Source organism: Cucurbita pepo, chromosome LG11 (genome assembly GCF_002806865.2).
Source record: "Cucurbita pepo subsp. pepo cultivar mu-cu-16 chromosome LG11, ASM280686v2, whole genome shotgun sequence".
Lineage (NCBI taxonomy): Eukaryota > Viridiplantae > Streptophyta > Magnoliopsida > Cucurbitales > Cucurbitaceae > Cucurbita > Cucurbita pepo.
This window is the reverse complement of record NC_036648.1, coordinates 1,392,566-1,413,708: the sequence shown is the minus strand read 5'-3', so window position 1 is coordinate 1,413,708 and position 21,143 is coordinate 1,392,566. Positions and strand designations below refer to the sequence as shown.

Here is a 21,143-nt window from a genome sequence, read left to right as displayed (position 1 = left end):
TTATTTTAAAATATATATTTTATCGAAAAAATTGTAAAAAAAAAAAAAAGAAAAGAAAAAAAGAAAAAGGGTGGATGTGTTGTAAGAGATAAGGATTTGTAAAGGCAAAAAAATGACATCCCAAGTACTTATCAAAACCAAGTGCTTTGAATTTTGGTTTGACCCTTTCTAAAAATAAATATTTATTTATTTAGCCAATTAAGGAAAAAAAGGAGAAAATAAGGACGTGCCTTTCTAAAATCTACTTTTTCTATTTTTATTCTTTTTTTTAAAATAAAAAATAAAATTATGACGATGAGAAACGTCCACCGAACCAGAAGTCTTTCTAGTCCCCATCTCTGTTACCTATTTCATTTATGGTTCCCGTGAAATTATTATTATTATTTTTTTTTCAGGGATTCTCCCTATATTTTAAGGTTTCATTTTTTAATATAATATTTATTAAAAATAAATTGTAACAAATTGTAAAAAAATAATAATAATAATGTTTTACTGGGCGGTGGCTTACCCCACCAAAGAGTGAACACGCAGTAGCATTCGTGGTGGTACTTTAGGATTCCAATATATTGCATCGAAGATCAGAACAAGTTTACCGACGGACCATTGTTGTCCCATTTTTGAGTGAGTTGTGTTGGATGATGAAAGTCCCACATCGGTTAATTTAGGGAATGATCATGGGTTTATAAACAAATAATACTTTCTTCATTGGTGTGAGGCGTTTTGGGGAAACCATAGCAAAGCCATGAGAGCTTATGCTCAAAGTGGCCAGTATCATACTATTGTGGAGAGTCGTGTTCGTCAAACAAGCTGGAGCACAACTATCTTATCCACTGAACTAGCTAGAAGTTATTGTCTAAAAATTGAAAAAATCTTCTCCCAATTCGAGACGGGTCTTTGTGCCATGTCATGTTAATTTTAAATCTTCTCCCAATTCGAGACGGGTCTTTGTGCCATGTCATGTTAATTTTAAATTTTTTAGAAAATATTGTATCATTACGGAGATTTATAAAACCCGACTTAAAAATAAATAATATTATAAATATTATAAAATTAATTTTTTAAAAAATGAAGCTTCAAAAAAATATGTTGGAAAATGGAAATGTTATGACGCGAATCTTTAATTTTGGATAGCAAAACACGAGAGGATGACTTGCAAAGATGGAATTCCTACGTAAACTACTTTTTTTTTCTCCCTATCTCTCGACATCTCCTATTGCATTTCCACGTGGCATTTTTTTTTTCCTTTTTATATTTATTTTTTTGTATTTATATATAAAATTTAAAGTAGCACTTTAAAAAAAATAGTATACCGAATGAGTATTTATTTAGTTGGAAAATAATTCCTAAAATATTTTATCCGTGGATAGAATGATGACTTGGCAGTTAATTTGCTGACAGTGCATATCAAATTTATTATTATTATTATTATTATTTTGGTGACTAGGATTCTTTTTGGCTATCGATATGAACAAAACATTCACGTGGATTTTGCTAAAATTTTTAGGTTCTTCGTCCTTGATTAGATTTGGGGTGATGAGCAACTTTACGCTATTCGAGGCAATGAACGTTTCTCGTTAAGAACCATCTAGATTTAGATGAAAACGAACGTTTTTCTTTGTCCTCGATTGCTCGTTCCAGCAAGTAGTTCCTTATTTAGATATATGAACGACTTAAAAGTTCTCCTTTTTAAGTACCACATATACACTAACTTTCGAAACTTGAAACGTTAAATATCAAATATATTAATAAATTTTCGGCATCCCGAAAAGATGGTTGGAAATGGACGTAAAAAGAACTTCGTAGGATATTATTTTGCCTTTTTCTTTTTCTTTATGGAAGATTTTGTAAATCCTTTTCTTCGGTGTTTGAATCGTGGCCGTCCATTTTGTCCTTTCTTTTCTTACCGAAAAATTTAACGATTCAGTAATTTTGTTTTTATTATGGGAAAAATAAATAAAATGCATTTAGTGACTTTTTTTTTTTTTTTAATTTCAAATATTGCTCGGTGAATCCTCGAGATTTATTGTCTTTCGAGATGGCAAATCCTAGGTTGAAACGACAATCTAGGTCAGGGTGTATTAGTTTGGTAATAGAGCCACGTTTCGATACTGGAACTAGTGGATTATAAACCCATCACGCTTCTTCTACTTTGAGGATTTGCTAATTTCTTTTTATCACTCCAAATTTATTTACTTTAAGGGTATTTTGGTCATATTGGAATTAGATTGAATAAAACTCGGTGGGACTAGCATAATTTTTCTATCTAGACCTAATAAAACGACCATATAAGTGAATCTTTCTAGTGTCGTGTAAAGGCTCGTAAAATGTTTGCACACCATTGAAAATATTATGAAAATTTAACGAAGTGCTCTTAGACGTCTTTTTTATATCATAAAAAGTAAATCAATTCGAACAATGATCCAGGTAACTAGATGGCTCGACAAGATTACTCTAACGAAAAGGACTTCCGGTTCAAACAATTCTTTAGTTGGTAGATCGCCCGATAAGGTCACTCTATAGAAAGGACCTTCGGTTCAAATAATTCTCTAGATGGCTAGATGGCCAGAGGAGGTTACTTTGATTGGTTTGGTTTGAGTTGGTCCACGAACCTTAAGCCCAATCATCGATCCATTTTAATTACAAAAAATAAAAAATAGAAAAGTAAAAGGAAAAAGATTGAGGAATAAGAAAAAGAAATTAAATTTAAAGTCAAAAAGTGAAACATTAAAACGGAAAAAAGCATATAATAAAAGGCAATATAAATTATAACATATGGTATGAAATATTTTTATGTGAATTATTTATTACCCCCACACTTTATAACCTTATCTTAATTATGTGTAAGTGAATCCCCAACGCCCCTTTCCTCACATTCTCTTTCTTTATCGATCCACCCCAAAATAAATTAATATTTCCAAATCGTGCCCTAAACTTTACCTAAATCTAATATTTCCCCATTCGGCCCGCTGGCCCCTTCCCCCTCTCTTTTTCCCCGTTTATCCTCGTCACCCTTCGGTGGAGTCGGGTGGGCTTTTAACATCAACGGATCAATTCCTCGTGGGCCCTAGTATGGGCCCAAATGGCCCACTTAACACCACTCGTGGGCCCCGTTATATGAGCGTTGTGGACTTGGGCCGTACAATGATTTTGGGTAGGTAAGGTCAGAAGTAGAGGAACAGCTGCTGCAACAACCACCAAATCGCCACCGCACCGACCGCTGAAATCCCGGTTACATGCGACGGCGCGGAGTTGATTTGTATCAGAGATGCGCCTTCGTAAACCATCGCACCATCACCGCCGGAGGATGGGTTCGCCGTCGCCGGTGAGTTCTGCGCCTCCGATGACTTTTGGCTGAATTAAAAAAAAAAAAAAAAAAAATCCCAAATTAGAGAATAAATAAATAATTATTAAATTATATTGGTGAACGAAAATCTGCCTTATAATATTATGGGGTAAAGTTGGAAAAGATTCAAGCAACAAATAATTGTTAAATGTCATTTATGACCTTTTGACTATGGCTATATGAAAGTGCGTGCCTATACTGGTCACCTCCGGGTCTATGTCGGCCACCAACAATGGCGGTTGATCAATACAAATGGACAAAAATGCCCTTCTCCACCAACCTAATTTCCAATTATACCCCTCTAGTATGGCCTTGTGGTAGCTAATGACCAGAGACCAACGTTCATATTCAGGAGTTTTTTGTTGGTGGACGAGAATGCCCTTGGACGAGGAGAAAACGACAGACTTGGAACGAGGGGGGTTTTCAGTAAATTTACCTTGTGTTTGGGGATGGACAGAATGTGATGACGTAATCAGCACTGGCGCATGTGAAGGTGCTCGTCTTGTCGTCATACGCGTAGCTGTAAGCGCGTGGGCACGCACTCTTGAAGATCTGAGAATACATCGACGGCTGGCAAGTGTCTGGTGTTTGGTACGCGCCCGTGCAACAATACTGCGGTTTGCTAAACGCATCACACGCGCTTTTACACGCGACACCCTCCCTTCCGTCGGCACTCGTTACACGAAGCTCTGTTGGGCACGCGCCATTTAGATCCACCACGCAGCCTGTGCTTGTACAGTTATCGCCGGAGCCGCCCTGTGGTACCACTATCATCGGAAGATTATAACCATCCACAAGACTAACGTCGAAGAAATCAAGTCCGCCGGAGCCGTCGAGAGTAAACTCCGCCAGAGTCGCTGGCGGCGTCGCTCCATTTCCGGCGCACTCGAGTTTGTTAGAACCACAGTCGCCGGTGCCGCAGGAGAATTTCCCGGTGGAATCTTCAGAGCAGAGTGTTCTCCCCCAGAAACGCCCTCCCCAAGACGCCGGAGCCGGCAGCGTCTTGGATTCCCCAGTCCGGAGAGAGAATCCAGTGGTGGGAAGAGGCGGAACGCCGCCGTTCGACAGAATCCCCGGCCAGACCGTGAACTCACATTTGTTCACAAACGTAAAGCTCCTCGAAAACCCACCTGAAAATCCAAAAAAGGAAAACAGAGCACACAACAAATGAACAACCCAGACAACAAAAAAAACACCCAAAATCAGAATCAATGACCAATCAGCTCCATATTCCCAAACCTGGTACCAACAGCAGAAGATTTAAGAAAGCCAATAGGAAATGATGAACAGAGGCCGCCATTGGAGCCGAACAGAGGAGCTTCTTCAATCGAAACAGAGGGCGACACCGGAGACGAAGAAGCTCCGGCGATGGGGGACAAGTTCAGAGCAGAAGAATGGGGACGGAGAGGGCAGTGTATTTATAGAAAAGGAAGAGGAAAAAGGGAATGGGCAACGGCTAGAAGTGTTGGGAAAGCAGTGGGACAGGGGAATTGGAGTTGCAGGGAAATATTCTGTTTCTTACGGCGGTTAAAGGAGTATTGGGAAGCGTGAAGACGGAGTTGGGGGTCTGTGTTTCTGTCAGAGTTTGTTTAACCGGAGAAGAAACGGCATGGCCATGTTGAAGATTAATAGAGATAGAATACTGTTACAGATTTGGAGAACCGCCATTGTCAATTTGGGTGTTAGCAAAGAAGTCGTGGTTCATCAAGTTGGTAGGGGAAAGTTTAACCGACTCTTTCTCAGTTCAAACACTTTATTTGCTCTAGTACGCGCACAAATTACCAATATTTATGACACCCGAGTAAATGAATGTATCAAGATCACATTGAATTAAGAACAATGTTGAGATATGATGACGAATAAATGCTAGTTGAGGAAATAAGTTTAAATTATACAAAATTTTAAAAATCCATGTAATTATGTACCCGAATCACATCTCGAGAGGTACCTCTAATATCATTTGTAACGAACAATTCTATGCATGTTTTGACACCATTAATAACGACATATGTCCAAGATTCGGAATCCAGATTCAGCACATAATGGATCTGACAATCCCCTATATCTAACTGCACCATATTTTGTCTTCACTCAACACAGAACAACTCAAGTTCTTCCAACATGCCCACATGCATTATAGAAAAACGATCAGTAGATCACCCAATATATAACTGCTCCAGGTAAAATACGCTCAACTTTAGAGTTCGTATGATTAGTGACTTTTAGTTCTTTTAAATTTTTTTTAGTTATTTAATCTTCACATTCATTTAAATGTAGTTTATGTTCATTCATGTACCATTCATCTATTCATACGTCACAATTTGATAAACTTACCTAATTTAATTTATATTTGTGATAGGTTGCTGTAAAAAAGGAACTAACGGCAAGTAAATAAAGTGGTTGAATATTTTCTCCTACTTTTTACCCTCCAAAGTGAAAAGATAGTTCAATTATTACTTATTACCTATTATAATATCTACCAAAACCTTTTTTTTTTTTTTTTTTTTTTTTTTTTTTTTTTTTTTTTTTTTTTTTTTTTTNTCTAATTGTTAATTTAGTAAAGTCAAGTTAGTCAATTTATAAATAATTTAATTTTTTATTTTAATTCAAAACAAGAAGTACTTGATAATTAATAGAACAACAGATATTTGTAGCTATTTGTAGCTGCACACCACAAACACTCCAAACATAAAACAAAAATATAAAAATTAAATTAAATTAATAAAAACATCCATTTATCTTATATATATATATATATATATATATATATATATATTATATTTTGAAACTTTAAAAATTCAATAATGTTTTTGAACTTTTAAAAACTTCAAAATATTTTTATTATTAATATTTTGTTTCAAAAATATTCTTCATAATTTTTTTATTTATCCTATTTAAATTTTTAATAAATTTTAAAATACTGGTAATATTATCTTTTATCGTTAATTTCAAAATTATTATTGAGATAGAAGTTTAAAAACTCGTAAAAATTAAAACTTGAGATCGTGTGATAGTAAGCTCGAACGATATAAAAATCTAAATTTTAATTCATGTTTACATCTTTAAAGAATTTATATTTAAGTAATAATTTTAAAATATTTATAATAAATATTTTACCATTTATTAACAAATTGAAGTGAAAATGTTTGCTTAATTCACCGCCTCTGAAGCTGTGAAAGTTATCTTATTTATAATTCAATAAATTACAAGAATATGAAAAAGAATAATAAATAGAAAGAACAATATAGTCAGAAGTAAAATATCTAGATATTTATCTATAATATATGTTGAACTATAATTTAATACTATGTGAATAAATTATTTTATAAATTTGATAATTGTGTTCTCCTTCCAGAAAAGATGGTGACGTGGCTGAAATATAGAGAATGCTTCATAGAAGGACGTAGTCCCTTGGAAGCGTCTCTAAGCCGAAATTTATTTTTTATTTCATTCTATTATTTTGATATTTTGATATTTATGTTTATTTTATTTTCATTTTTTAATAATTTTAATTCACAAATTTCAACAAAAAATTTACCTATAATGTTTTTCTCTATCAACAATATTTAGAGTGATTACCTTTTTAATTTGACAAATTTAAAAATTCATGACTAAATTGAGCAATTAGTTAAGTGTGAAGTTAAAATTTTAATATATTTAATTAAAAAATATTATTTATTATTCTACTTTTCAAATTAATAAAGATTAATTCTAGCCAGACTAATTTAAACATGGTTTAATTGAATAAGACTCATATTTTGGATAAAGAAATTTAGATATTCAAATGAACCCGTTGATGTAATTTAATCAAACTTGTTGAATTATTTTTTAAAAATGAAAATAAAATAAAAAAGGAGGAAAAAAAAGAGAAGTGTGTTGCAAGTCACATGTATTTCTAAAAAATTGTTTGGATTATTAATTAATTAGGGACTTTTCTTGGAAATTGATCCAACCCCTTTGTTGGAAATTGAAAAGAAAGATGATGGAAAATTTCACAATTTTATGTGACATTTTCTTTTCCAAGTCCTCACGACTTCTTATCCAATTTTTTTTTTTTTTTTTCTATTTGAGAATTAGTTGAAATATCTTTAAAATTTTCATTAATTTTCCTACATATTTTCTTAAAATGCTTTTGAAAATAATTTCTCAACCAAATATTTAAGTTGAAAGAATTTTATAAATTATTGATTAAATTACGAGTATAATTCTTGAATTTTGTAGTATGTGTTTAATCATTTATGTAATATTGATATTTTTAGAAATTTATAGAGCTATTAGACACATAATTAAAAATTAAAATTTTGATTATTCATATAATTCAGGTTTATGATTAATATTATTTAAAATAAATTAAAAATATCATAGACCTAATAAATATAATTAAAATTTTATTGAACAAATAAACATAAACGATAATATTAGCGGCATTCAAGAAATATCTTTTTTTAAGACTTAAAAAATAAGAAGAAAAAGGAAATTTTGTTGAAGAGAGGGGCAGGATGGGAAGACATGAAGCAATTATGAATGTGTGAAAGTTCCCACATCGGAAAAACTAACCCATTGGGCGCTGAAAGGTCACTATAAAAAGACGGAAGCAGGTGATGTGAAGGCATGATCCTTCAGGCAGTCAACGGGATATGATGAGTGGTTGGCTCTCGCAAATGAATGCGAGATGGGTGTCCGCCCCAAAGCCTGGTTACGACAATTGGGCACTCTCATTCTTACCAATCTGATCCCAACTTCGATTCCCAAAAATATGTATTTTCTAATTATTATTTTCTGTCTCTTCGTTTTTTGTTAATATTGTTTTAACAAATACTTTTAAATTTTAGCTTTTATTTCATTTTTAATTCGCATTTTTTTTTATATAAAGTGTTTTTTTTTTTTTTAACTTTTATATATTTTAAAAATTAGTTTTATATCAAGTTAAATTATAAACTTAAATTTGTATTTTGAAATTTCAGAAATATCAATTTATCCAATATAGTAATTTACTTTATTTGGAAGAAGATACAAAAATCTTATTTCTACATTTTTAATTAAACAAATGTTAATATTCTTACCTTCTTGACCCACCAACACTTGAGTTTATGGTGTCATTTTCTCGTATATTCCTATCATTTTTATGCTCATTTATCTCATAAATGCCAACGTTTAATGTCATGATAGAGAGCATTATTTTGGAGCAGTTTAATTGAAATATACAATAAGGGGAACGAAAACTCACCCAAAAGTATGCACAAAGGAATTTAACCAAGAATGTGAGGACATATTCGTGTATTTATTGCATTGTGGGTATAGACGTCAGGTACTCAAAAATGTTTTTATCTACACTAACCCAATTCCGAGCATAGTTATTATATCTCATTTGTTTGCTTCAGCTTAAATCTAGGCTCTAGCAAGAGAACTCAACGTTGAAACGGAAAACCCTTTGCTTAAAGTCCAAATTCCTTTATCTTTAATATCATTTCTATAGGATTCCGTACCTTTGTTGTTGCTGGGATCCCTCTTTCTGATTGTTGGAGTAATTCCATCATTATTGGCTTTGATGATTTGGCTCTTGAATTGGATCCGACGCGCATTATATGGCTGTGGAACTGCCATGTTCTTGGGAGTAGGAGATTGGCAACGGAGAGATGTGAAGCGTTGTGGTTGTTGTTTTGCTAAGTGGATTAAATGGTGGAGCAATGTGACCAACTCGAGGATTTGTTGCTCAGTTTTGACTCTGTCTGCATGAAACAGCGTTTGAAGGCGAATTGGGTTGCTCTGTGTAGCTCTGCCTTTGCTGTGTTCCTTACTACACAAAAAACAATGGCGAAATTATTTTAAATGTTGCCCTGTTGAAATTTTGTACCTCTCTCTAAGAAACAAGAATCCTGAAACCAACCTTTGGGTTGCCCATTCTCCAATCCGGCCACAAGCTTGATGCGCTCTGTCACGGATCATGGTGATATTAGGAACGCATAATGGAAAACAAAAATGAATTGAGAAAAGAAAGAGGTTGGATGACTTTTGAAATGGTGAATGCTAGATATTTAAACTTCAATACCAAGCAAAAAATCTTGAAACTAGAAGAAGCGCAAGTTTGAGGCGAATTTGGACACTTCTGGGAAGAACATGAAGTACTCATAGAAGATTTTGAGAAAGAATTGGTGAAGATTACTTTTCATCATTCTAAATATTTAAGTAGATAAAGGGAAGTTTCTCCTACTTGCTCGTGTTTGCAGCTATTGGAACAAGCCATTCAAGGATCTTATCCATTTCCGCTTTGACACCAATATAAGTTGGCTGCAGAAAGACCATTGTTGTTCACAATTAGTAATGACTGACAGTGGAATTGAATTCAAGATTGAACACTCTAGTGAAACACAAAGAAAAGGTAATACCTCCTCACTGACATGCACAGTCCGCAATCGAGAGCGCAGACCGATTTTAACGCTTATAGGCAATGCCCGGTATAATGCATCCCTCATATTTGAAGGAATGGAGGTCGGGCGACACGCCTTACAAAAAATAGCATAGCATTTTAAGCAACATATATCAAATTTGAGAGTTGGTGTGGGAAAATTGAAGAAAGGAGGAAGTAAGCTTACAATGAGATTTATCTGGCTGATTATGTTTGCATAATGCAAGGCAAGACCAACAGAGCCCAGTTTCTGGCCATTACTTCTGTCCTCAATAGGCAATGTTTTATCTGTAATGACTGGTCCATTGCAGGCACCTGTGTTGTGATCATCAAATGTTTTGGCTATTGTTTGGTTTATCCATGTTACAACAATAACGAGCTTTTCTACAATCTGTGAACAAAAGAAACCAAAGAAAATTTTCAAATTGGTTAGTTAACTGTCTCTTCTGCCTATGATTGAAGTTTGTTCTTTATCATCTCACAAAATCTCGGGTCGTTCAGAAGTAAATACCTCATCTAAACTTCTGGACCAAAGGCACTTGCTTTGGAAACTCCTTACAAGCTTTCTTTGTACGTTTAGTTCTCCTTGGAAAATTGACAGACTTTCTCCTATATTTGGAATAAACCGACCGCATTAAATAACACATTGGTGTTCTTGTGTAACGAACTTAACACCAAATTGCTTGTGTAACAAAATTTGCAGGTTAAATACCAACCTATTCCTGCTTGGTTCATTGACTCCACTTCGTCAACTTTCCGTCTGTAATCTTGCTCAAATCTTTCCAGTGCTAGTAATTCATGGTATAATTCCTACAAGAGGTTCAATACTCGGTTAAATAAATTAGAATTAACCATGAAGCGACAGGGAGACGTTTTTCAAGCTGCAGTCAAAAGTGACTGGAATTTGGAAATGTTTTTTTCTAGTAATTATCAGCACAATATGACAAACTTGAAGTAACTGAGTCGAAAACTGTACTTACAGATGTAGACTGAGCTAAAACAGCTAGTTCCTGGATGGCTGCTCTGGCCTCTCGAGCTTGTTTTTTACTTGAATCATTCAAATCTAGTCTGGAATATCATAATTATAATTATTCGACAATGTTTTCGGAACTATCAATAACAATTGAGCAAAAAGGTGACAATATCGACTACCTTGAAAAGTACTGATCCAGATTATGCCACTGTGGATCCTTGCACTGCTTTCCAAATCGTATAACCTCCCGTAAGAGAACGTCAAATTCCTGCCTACAGGAACAGAAACTTAAGACTACAAAGTTTGTTTCTGATAAGCATAAAAGTTCATGACGACATTGCATGATTACAACACCTTTTGTCAGCAGCTGCAATGCTTAGCAATTCTTCTGAACTTGTTGAGACTAATTGTTTTATCCCTTCTGATTGTAAAAGTTCCTCTTTGAGAAGCTGGATGTTTTCTTCTGAGAGAGATTGTGACAAATTCGCTACTTTGCTTATTGTATTAGCTACTTCAAAAGCTAATATAGAGATCTCCCTACCATTTGAAGCCATGCCTGTAAAAAACCCACCGTTCATATGCAAATTTGACACACTATTCCCAATTGTTTTCAATAAATCAATTGCCCTCCCGCGTGACCCTGCTTGTGAGTTCACTGGTGCAACCTATACAATAAGATAGACCAATAACAGAGCTTGAGGACTAAATGGATAAAAAGTTGACTGGAAGCACTATATCCTTTAAATCAATATAACCATTCATCTAGTATTGTGTTTCTCCTTCAAAAGATGGGCACAAATTGTAGAAAAAGAATCAAGCATGAATAATCTTGGCCTTATTTATTTATTCAATCAAGAAGGCATGCAGACTTTATAAACCTTCAAACATATGATGGTGTTCATATTATTGATAATATAAGAATAGTGCAAATAATGTAGGCAAAGTCATGCAGATCACCTTAAAGGATCAGTAAGAACTTGTAATGACATGCTATATCTATATATATGGTCGTTATTTCTTACATTTTCTCATTAAATAACCATCAAGAAGGTCGCAAGGACATCACTAGGGGAAAGGAGTCTATAAAACAGTGGAGCACGTGGTTGCTATTTATAGGTTGCATTTGCAAGAAGAAGGCATACAGAATTTATAAACCTTCAAACATATGATGGTGTTCATATTATTGATAATATAAGAATAGTGCAAACAAGGTTGGCAAAGTCATGCAGATCACCTTAAAGGATCAGTAAGAACTTCTAATGTCATGCTATATCTATATGTATGGTCGTTATTTCTTACATTTTCTCATTAAATAACCATCAAGAAGGACGCAAGGACATCACTAAGGGAAAGAAGTCTATAAAACAGTGGAGCACATGCTTGTCCATTTATAGGTTGCATTTGTAAGAAGGCATACAGAATTTATAAACCTTCAAACATATGATGGTGTTCATATTATTGACAATATAAGAATAGTACAAATAATGTAGGCAAAGTCATGCAGATCACCTTAAAGGATCAGTAAGAACTTGTAATGACATGCTATATCTATATATATGGTCGTTATTTCTTACATTTTCTCATTAAATAACCATCAAGAAGGTCGCAAGGACATCACTAGGGGAAAGGAGTCTATAAAACAGTGGAGCACATGCTTGTTCATTTATAGGTTGCATTTGCAAGATTCACGGTGCTACAGATTTACGATGACAGATTAACCATTCAGTAGTCCCTATCTAACACATGATGTCAAGAGACTAAATCGCCCTTCCAGTATTCAAATATTCTAACTTCTATACTTCATAAATCCTGTATTGACTTCTTAAGGATCCAAATATAATCATCATATCGAGTTATTTATAAATTTCATCACGTTGATCGCCAGCAAATTCAAAGAATCTCTCTCCTACCTATTCCACAACTAATCTTTTCGACGGGTCAACTCTTCACAGCATTAATGTGAAATTCAATTCCATAAGTTGCACCTTCTTTCTCTTTAATCTGATCAGGATTGACTAACAAATTTGATTTCCATAGCCATAATTTGGTTTTAATCACATCTAAATGGTAATGCAAATGGAATAAACATACCTTATTGCTTCCTGTCTTAGACGGAGGTGAGAGCAATAGTGTCCCACCAGAACGAGACCTTTGCTGCATTTCATTCGGGTCAATTGCCTCAGAATTCAAACACGAATTCCCTTTCCGATCCTCAGATGTTTGCGTTATCTTCTCTGATTCGAAGTAATCCTTGTCTATTCCATTGGAACATACCCCTCCCATTGTGTTCCCCATCTCAAACTTCTTCAAATCTCCGAAGTCCCTGTACAATCTGGACGGTCATCATCATTGATTTAATTTCCACTTCATTAACGCTTGAAGCAAGGAAAAAGAGGGGCGGGGAACAACAAAGAGCACGCACAACACAATCACATAATTACAACGCTTAAATTTCTCAATCATCGAGAAACTTACAAGATATAACCGGCGGATTGAACTAAGATTCGAAAATTATCAACCGATACGCAAATGGAAAATCCATTACTCTAATCAAATCAAACAACAAGAAGTAGCAAGTAGCGCCAGTAATCAGCAGAAGACTCAATAACCAGCACAAGAAAATACCTCAGGACAAAGAAAAACAAGAAGCTAACGTATTTCAAAGAGAAATTCGCAATCGGAGCGGGGAACTTTGAAGCAATATCGTGAAGAAGTCCAGAAGCGTTCTTGTAAGAAATTATCAGATTAAGCGTGCTTCTGCTGCTGCTAACACAAGAGAAAGTTCGTCCAGAGTGATAAATTAGAACGGAAATGAAACGTTTTCCATTTTCAGATTTGAGTGTCGAAGCCGAAGAAGGAGGAGGAGGAGCAGCAGAGATGAAGAACAGAGGCGGTGACTCGGCTCCTCCGCGGCCGTGGATTGTAAAAGAAGAGGCTTCTTATGAATTCAACCGCCAAAATATAGTCTTCCCTCCTATCATTTTTACGCTTCAAATCATTTTTTTATTATTTTTAAAAAAATTTAAATCATTTTATACTAAAAAAATATTAGAAAATATGTTACATGGCGTTTAAACTTATTTCTAAAAAAATAAAATAAATAATCTATTTTGATCCTATTTAATTTAATAAATTTTTTTTTAGTAAAAACTATATTTATGTAAATTTAATCATTTATTTAAAAAACATCAACTAAAATAAAAAGATTAAAAATAAAAATAACCCTATCGTTGGTTTAAATTATTAGAACACGTAAAATTATATAAATATTAATTATATATTTTCATTTTGAAAATAAAAAAATTAGTAATTAGGATAATGTTCGCCTCGTTTGGGTTGCAAGAAAAAAGAATGACGTGCTCCAAGGTTGCTAGGAATACGATCTTCGTGGGTTTTATTTTATGATTTTAATATAAGTCAACCAATTTACCCAAAACATTATGATTAGAGAGCTTATTATAGGCTTATCGAATATAAAATATTGCAAATTTGCGTTTACTTTATTTTTCTTTTGTTTAATTACAATAAAATAAAATAAAATAAAAATCAACAAATTACTATATTTGGTAGATTTGGTCCCTATAAATATTTGCATTGAATTTGTTATTAAACTATGATATTCACTTTAATTAAGTTTTTATTCAATCATATATATTTTAAGTATACATTTTTTAAGTCAAAATTTATCATCATTTAACTTAAAATAGTTTTCAAATTTAAGTTAAAATAGTTTTCAAATTTATCGATGTTCTAATATGTAATGTAAAATAATTTAATGATAAATCAAAATTTCTATAATAAGCTTTTTATTCTAAAGTGACGTCACTTTTCATTAATTTTATAATTATTGAAGAATTTTAAATTATTCTAACAAAACATATTGTTCTTAAAATAAATTAAAATGAAATCAACCCCAATAAATCGATATGTACGTATATTTAATTACTTTTAATATATATATATATATATATATATATATATATATATATATATATTTCTGAAACATTATAGAAAAGAACCCTTTAAATTATAAAATTGAAAGTGTCAATTACTCAGATAAAAGTTTACAGATGCGTGCAACATGCCCTAAACCATTTCACTCTATTTGACCTTTTATTTGTATTGCCAAATAAAAAATATTAAAGAATAGTTTGACTTTTTTTTCGCGTAATTATTTAATTTGAATTGTTTCATATTATATAACGGTCGAGGACATTATCGGCATTTTTTTTGGAATATCCTACAAGCAAAGTCCACTCACCTCATCCGACGATGGATATTTCATCCATGCGATCTTGACACGTGTGATTATTGTATTTAATTCATTTGTTTTGTATTCGTGAATGAAAACGTATATCCGACCTACATTCATAGGTATTATGGGTATTTGAAGTTGACTTTTTTTGTTTTTGACTTTTGATTAAGTTCATTTCGTGCACGGAGTTTTCAAATTATTTGTTGTGAACAATACTTATATACATAATGTATATGAAATAACAATTATTCAAACTAACCTACGAGATCGAGCATTTCATTTTCAGTTATTTTTCTATAGAAAGAACGTTGATAAAAAATAAAAGAACGTGAAAATGATTATTCATTTCAATAATTAGAAGTTACCACATTTCAAAATTACTCGTCCAGTTAAACTAATAATAAGACCTATTTAACGACCATTGAGCTAACCTATGCACGACCGTACTTTGCAATCTATTGATATATGAGGAAGTTTATCTCAATTGATCGAATCGGTTTAATTAAAAAGGGTTGGTCGAATCGAGTTGAGTTGGGTATAATTGAAAAATTAATTATTTTTATTTTTATTTGTCTTTAATTGTATAATTGGTCCACCTAAAGGCTTAATGGGCTTCCTTCTTTAGTTGATAATTTGGGCTTTCTCTTATTACAAATGACCATTTTTTGACCTTTCCTTTTTTTTTTTCTTTTTTTTAATTGAAAAATTGAATAATAATACTATTTTTTCCCTCTCTTTATTTTTGTTTTACATAATAATATCCCATTGGGAATTTAGGAAATTATTATTATTATTTTTAAATACAATAATTCCAAAAAGTGGTTGTGAAAGGAGTGAAGTTGTGGGCCCAAATTGATGGGCTCGGCACGTGCGAGTATATCATCTTAACGTGCGAATCGTTCAATCTCTTGTTTCCGCTGCATAGTTTCGCTGTCACCACACCTCTAACTGGCCCGGATCGATTCAATCATGGTGGTTGGACGGTCCTGATTTCATCTTCTCCTTTATTTGTTCTTTTTTTAATTAAGATATTTGTATATTTATATTTAAAAAAAAAACAGTTTTACTCATTTATTCAATAATTTCTAAAAACTTAATGCACCGACTGATATATATATATATATATATATATATATTATTTCAATAATATAGGTAGGTATTAAAATTTCTTATTTTCTAATTAAAAACATATATCTCAACCAATGACATGAGAGATAAATATTATAATTTTTAATCCCCAATAAAAAAAACATATATCTTGAATTATGTTTGGTTCGACTATATTTGTATTTTAAAAAAAGTAAAAAAATAATAAATAAATATTGAAATATATATTATTGATTGATTAAATTTATATTTTTTTTAATATTCTGTAAGAGACATTTTAGTGTGTTGGTATTTATTATTTCAATTCATTTTGGATTTTTTAATTCGTTTCAACATTTTAAACTGATATAACTATTTTTTTTATCATAAAAATTAAATATTCAATTAATCCTTATTAGAGTTAAAAGGTATTAATGATGAGATATTAATCTCACTAAATTTAATAAAATTTATAATTTTAAGTAATTAATACGAGTGATTATTAAAATTATTTCTAAATTGAGTTTCATCACACTCTTTAAATTTATATTTTTTAATTTAAATAATTTTTTTTTATTAAAATATGAATTCAGCTCAATCTAAATATTTAAATTAGGTGTTTGGAGTTATTTATTTAAATATTTGTGTTAACTTTATTTATTTTAAAATATTAAATTAAAATTGGTAAGTATAATTTCGAATGTTTAAAAAAAGTGGTTGGAGAATTAATAAATTATAAATAAATAAAAAAACAAGAAAAAAAAAAGGCTGTAATTTTATGGTGCCACGTAATAATATTTTGTTCCCTCCGGTAAATATTTGTTCCCTCCGGTAAATATTTGGGAAAGAGGGAAATGAGGAGGGTGAAATTTAGATCAGACGGGGGTAAAAGAAAGCATGGTCCACGTCTATTGAAACCATCCCGCCATTCGTTATTACCATCTTAGCCCCCTAAATTTCGGGCTCTCTCTGTTTTATAATGGCCACTCTCCCCTTCATCATCTTCGCGTCGATCCATTTTCATCAACACAACAAGAAGAAGCCTTCCCGTATTCCATCTCCTTACACCAAGACACCATGAGAGAGATTCTTCACGTTCAAGGTGGCCAATGCGGCAACCAAATCGGATCCAAGTTCTGGGAAGTCATCTGCGATGAGCACGGTATCGACGCCACCGGAAAATACAACGGAGATCCTTCCTCTGATCTTCAACTGGAGAGGATCAATGTCTATTACAATGAGGCTTCTGGCGGTAGATACGTTCCCAGGGCTGTTCTCATGGATCTTGAGCCCGGTACCATGGATAGTATCAGATCCGGTCCCTACGGTCAGATCTTTCGCCCCGATAATTTCGTTTTTGGACAGTCCGGTGCCGGAAATAACTGGGCCAAGGGTCATTACACCGAAGGAGCTGAGTTGATCGACTCCGTTCTTGATGTTGTTCGTAAGGAGGCTGAGAACTGTGATTGCTTGCAAGGTATTACGTTCTCTGCTCTGTTCTTCGATCGTACATTCTCACTATTCTGCTTTGTGAATTCAAGGAGTCTGTTCTGCTTTTTTTTTTAAATCCTCATTATACTGCTTCATCAATTCTTTCGATCTGCTTGTTTGAATTGAACCTCTTCTTACTTTCTCATTCTACTGCTTCGTGAATTGAAAGAATCTGTAGATTTCTAATGAATTACTCGAAACATCGAAAACAATGCTTAGCGTTCGTCAAATTTCCTGAACATTTCTCTATCCAATATTCTATGGTTTATCCAACGCATCTAAACTTTTCGTTGCTCTTATCAAAATTTGTTTCGAAGTCATTACCGTGGACGCGGTTAACAAAAAGAGATAAATATCATCGGATTTGGTTTTCCTCAAAGCAGGGGAAGGCTACTGAGTGTGAGCACCAAAAAGTTTGAGAAATCAACTGTTCTGTTTTCCTTGTTTTCTATTATTAGTAAATATGAAGAACAAAGTGATGGTTGCTATAACTTTCTCAGATCCACGTCCGTTGCCCACTAAACTTGCTCTGGCAAGGTCACAGCTATTGCCTGTTACTCAAATCTCCGACAATTTTATTTTCTCTACCTTGAAAACCATGATGATTTGCTTTTCTTCATTTTTACAATTTAAAATTTAATTCTAGCGAATTATGTATAGTGGTTGTCAGCAGAATCCTGATCTTGATATCCTAACTGCTTAACCTCTCGCCATTTCCTGCCTCTGCACTCAAATTGGTGAGACAGAGTGTCAAATTTTGTCCATACACTACATATATATATATATATGTAACCAACAACACTAATAATTGCTTCTTCTTTTTTAAATAATGGAAGTTTTCTGGATTTACTGTTCTTTATGATTTTGATTTATTTTACTGAATTTATGGTGTGTGATTTGTGAAGAGAACATTGCTAAGTGATGAGTGGATCCCACAGTAGTCTCTCGTGCATCCAATCCATATGAAATATTTAATGCCACCTATTTCAACTTAAAGTATAAGAAAGCCAACTTTAATGGTCAAAAAATCTTTTGTTTATTGTTATCATTTTCTTGCACCTCCATGATTGAGATTGTACAACCAGACAATTGTCGTGTTCTCTAGCTACCGTACCGACGCTACCTTTTCTTAGCAAAATGTCTACAGGCTTTCATGAATAATGGCCACTCAAAAAGGTAAATTCTAATGGGAGTTTACCTCGAACAATAGTTGAGGACAAGAGATCTTCGTTCATGTTATAAATTTTGTAGATAGCTCTTGATAACACACTCAAGACTTCGTAATCTTGATGAACATATATCAATTTGGGGATGTCATGGAATTAAATCGTTAACCCATTTAGGTTTCTCTTTTGTTTTATGGAATTTATGAAGTGATATTATGAGCTAAACCTTATCCAAAGTTGTTGTTCAAATGATTGATTGAGCACAGTTTTTAATATAATCTATTGTCCCTTGCTTGTTGGCCAGGTTTTCAGGTTTGTCACTCCCTTGGAGGAGGCACGGGTTCTGGCATGGGAACGCTTTTGATATCGAAGATTAGAGAGGAATATCCAGACAGAATGATGCTCACATTCTCGGTTTTCCCTTCTCCCAAGGTCTCAGACACGGTTGTGGAACCGTATAATGCCACTCTTTCAGTGCATCAGCTGGTAGAGAATGCAGATGAATGCATGGTTCTTGATAATGAAGCTCTTTATGACATTTGCTTCAGGACCTTGAAGCTCAGCACTCCTAGCTGTAACCCCTCTCTCTCTCTCTCTCATTACTTTACTAATTTATCTTGGGATTGACCAATTGTTTGTTTCATGAAAAATTTGACTCACTATCTGTTGGTTTGTGTACAGTCGGTGACCTGAACCATTTGATCTCTGCAACCATGAGTGGAGTAACATGTTGCTTGAGATTCCCAGGTCAACTGAACTCAGACCTGAGGAAATTGGCAGTGAATCTGATCCCATTTCCTCGTCTTCACTTCTTCATGGTGGGATTTGCCCCTCTGACCTCCCGTGGCTCCCAGCAGTACATCTCCCTGACCGTCCCAGAGCTGACCCAGCAAATGTGGGACGCAAAGAACATGATGTGCGCCGCCGACCCCCGCCATGGCCGGTACCTGACAGCCTCGGCCATGTTCAGAGGAAGAATGAGCACGAAAGAAGTAGACGAACAGATGATCAACGTGCAGAACAAAAACTCATCCTACTTCGTGGAATGGATCCCCAACAACGTAAAATCAAGCGTGTGTGACATCCCTCCAAAGGGCCTGAAAATGGCGTCCACATTCGTGGGAAACTCGACCTCCATTCAAGAGATGTTCAGAAGGGTGAGCGAGCAGTTCACAGCCATGTTTAGGCGCAAGGCTTTTCTGCATTGGTACACAGGTGAAGGAATGGATGAAATGGAGTTTACAGAGGCGGAGAGTAATATGAATGACTTGGTTGCTGAGTATCAGCAGTATCAGGACGCCACCGTTGATGATGATGCTGATTTTGAGGATCGTGAAGAAGAATATCCGGAACAGTAAATTTCCCTGAATTCTTGGTTTGATTGCTCTCCCTTTCTCTGTCTCTTATCTTTGCCACAATTCTCCACAAAAATATGCAACGCGTGATTTGATTGTTTCTCCCATTTTGGCTCATTCTTCCATCTTTCATTGTTGCGTATTGTTAATTGTTTCTTCTTTCTATTAAATAAAATAATTTCAATGCGCAGTTTTATTATTATTATTATTATTTGAGAATTTGAATGGTTCACGGATAAGAAGCTTCTCCAAAATGCCTCGTGTCAATGGAGAGTATTATTTCTGGAGAGTATTAGAGGTTAGACTCCTCTCAAGTCTTAGTCATTTTTACTGCCCTTGAGGAGGCTTGACTCATTCTCTTTTGGAGTCTTTTGTTTTACCATTCTATTGGCAGTTTAGGGCACATGACTCTCCATGGTTTTGTTTTGAACTTCCCCAAAAGTCTCATGTTAATTAAGAGAGTATTTTTTTTTTATAAATCATGATTATTCCTAAATTAGCTGATGGGACCATTATCCAACAAATAATTCACATGGTTTTACAAAATTCAAGGATTCTCAATTACTTTTATTCTTTTTCCAAAATTTGAAAACAAAAATAAATAAATAAGAAATTGAAAACTTATTATTTTTTTTTTTTTTTTTTTAATTACTCTTTAACAATGTACGGAATAATAGTAGTACTTGACTAACAGCTTACTTGTTCGTGTATTTTATATTATTATTTGTTAAATTTAATTTTATTAGATATTATACAATAAATAAGTTATATATTAAATTTTCAAATTTTGGAAGGCTTGCGACTTGTCAGTGAGTGGCCTGTAATGTCCGCAAACGAGTAAATCATTAACTGATTTAATTCACCATTATTTCGTTAATATATTATATCAATTTTTAAATAATTTGTTGTGCTAAAAAGGTTTTGGGAAGTATACCATTTACTGCCGCCTAAATTTCCGGAAGGACATTTTCTATATTTATTGGAAAATTACCATATTATAGCTCAGATCCTTCATCCTAATTCCATTGGGCTAACGGACATTTTAAGGTTGGGTCACATCCTGGTTCA

The 21,143-nt window shown here is 33.6% G+C and overlaps 3 protein-coding genes and 1 non-coding gene across 4 annotated transcripts; 2 read left to right on the top strand and 2 right to left on the bottom strand.

Moving 5' to 3' along the window:
* Nucleotides 1–2,724: 2,724 nt before the first annotated feature.
* On the bottom strand, nt 2,725–5,080 carry LOC111805735 (thaumatin-like protein 1b). Its single transcript, XM_023690953.1, has 3 exons — nt 4,583–5,080; nt 3,780–4,473; nt 2,725–3,351 (listed from the first exon to the last, which is right to left on the bottom strand). Exons 1-3 carry the CDS (start codon nt 4,641–4,643, stop codon nt 3,162–3,164), a joined length of 945 nt encoding a protein of 314 aa, XP_023546721.1. The 5' UTR covers nt 4,644–5,080; the 3' UTR covers nt 2,725–3,161.
* Nucleotides 5,081–7,975: 2,895 nt separating this feature from the next.
* LOC111806215 lies at nt 7,976–8,080 on the top strand. The gene has a single exon (XR_002816766.1). It is a non-coding gene; the product is annotated as a small nucleolar RNA Z279/snoR105/snoR108 (small nucleolar RNA).
* Nucleotides 8,081–8,358: 278 nt separating this feature from the next.
* Nucleotides 8,359–13,566, bottom strand: LOC111805888. Its single transcript, XM_023691175.1, has 12 exons — nt 13,348–13,566; nt 12,814–13,054; nt 11,077–11,387; nt 10,902–10,994; nt 10,730–10,817; nt 10,466–10,559; nt 10,261–10,358; nt 9,937–10,140; nt 9,730–9,846; nt 9,555–9,631; nt 9,231–9,275; nt 8,359–9,140 (listed from the first exon to the last, which is right to left on the bottom strand). The coding sequence occupies exons 2-12, from the start codon at nt 13,015–13,017 to the stop codon at nt 8,732–8,734; spliced, it is 1,740 nt and encodes a 579-aa protein (XP_023546943.1). The 5' UTR covers nt 13,018–13,054; nt 13,348–13,566; the 3' UTR covers nt 8,359–8,731.
* Nucleotides 13,567–17,007: 3,441 nt separating this feature from the next.
* On the top strand, nt 17,008–20,274 carry LOC111805384 (tubulin beta chain-like). The gene is made up of 3 exons (XM_023690458.1): nt 17,008–17,540; nt 19,025–19,294; nt 19,402–20,274. Exons 1-3 carry the CDS (start codon nt 17,141–17,143, stop codon nt 20,076–20,078), a joined length of 1,347 nt encoding a protein of 448 aa, XP_023546226.1. The 5' UTR covers nt 17,008–17,140; the 3' UTR covers nt 20,079–20,274.
* Nucleotides 20,275–21,143: the final 869 nt, after the last annotated feature.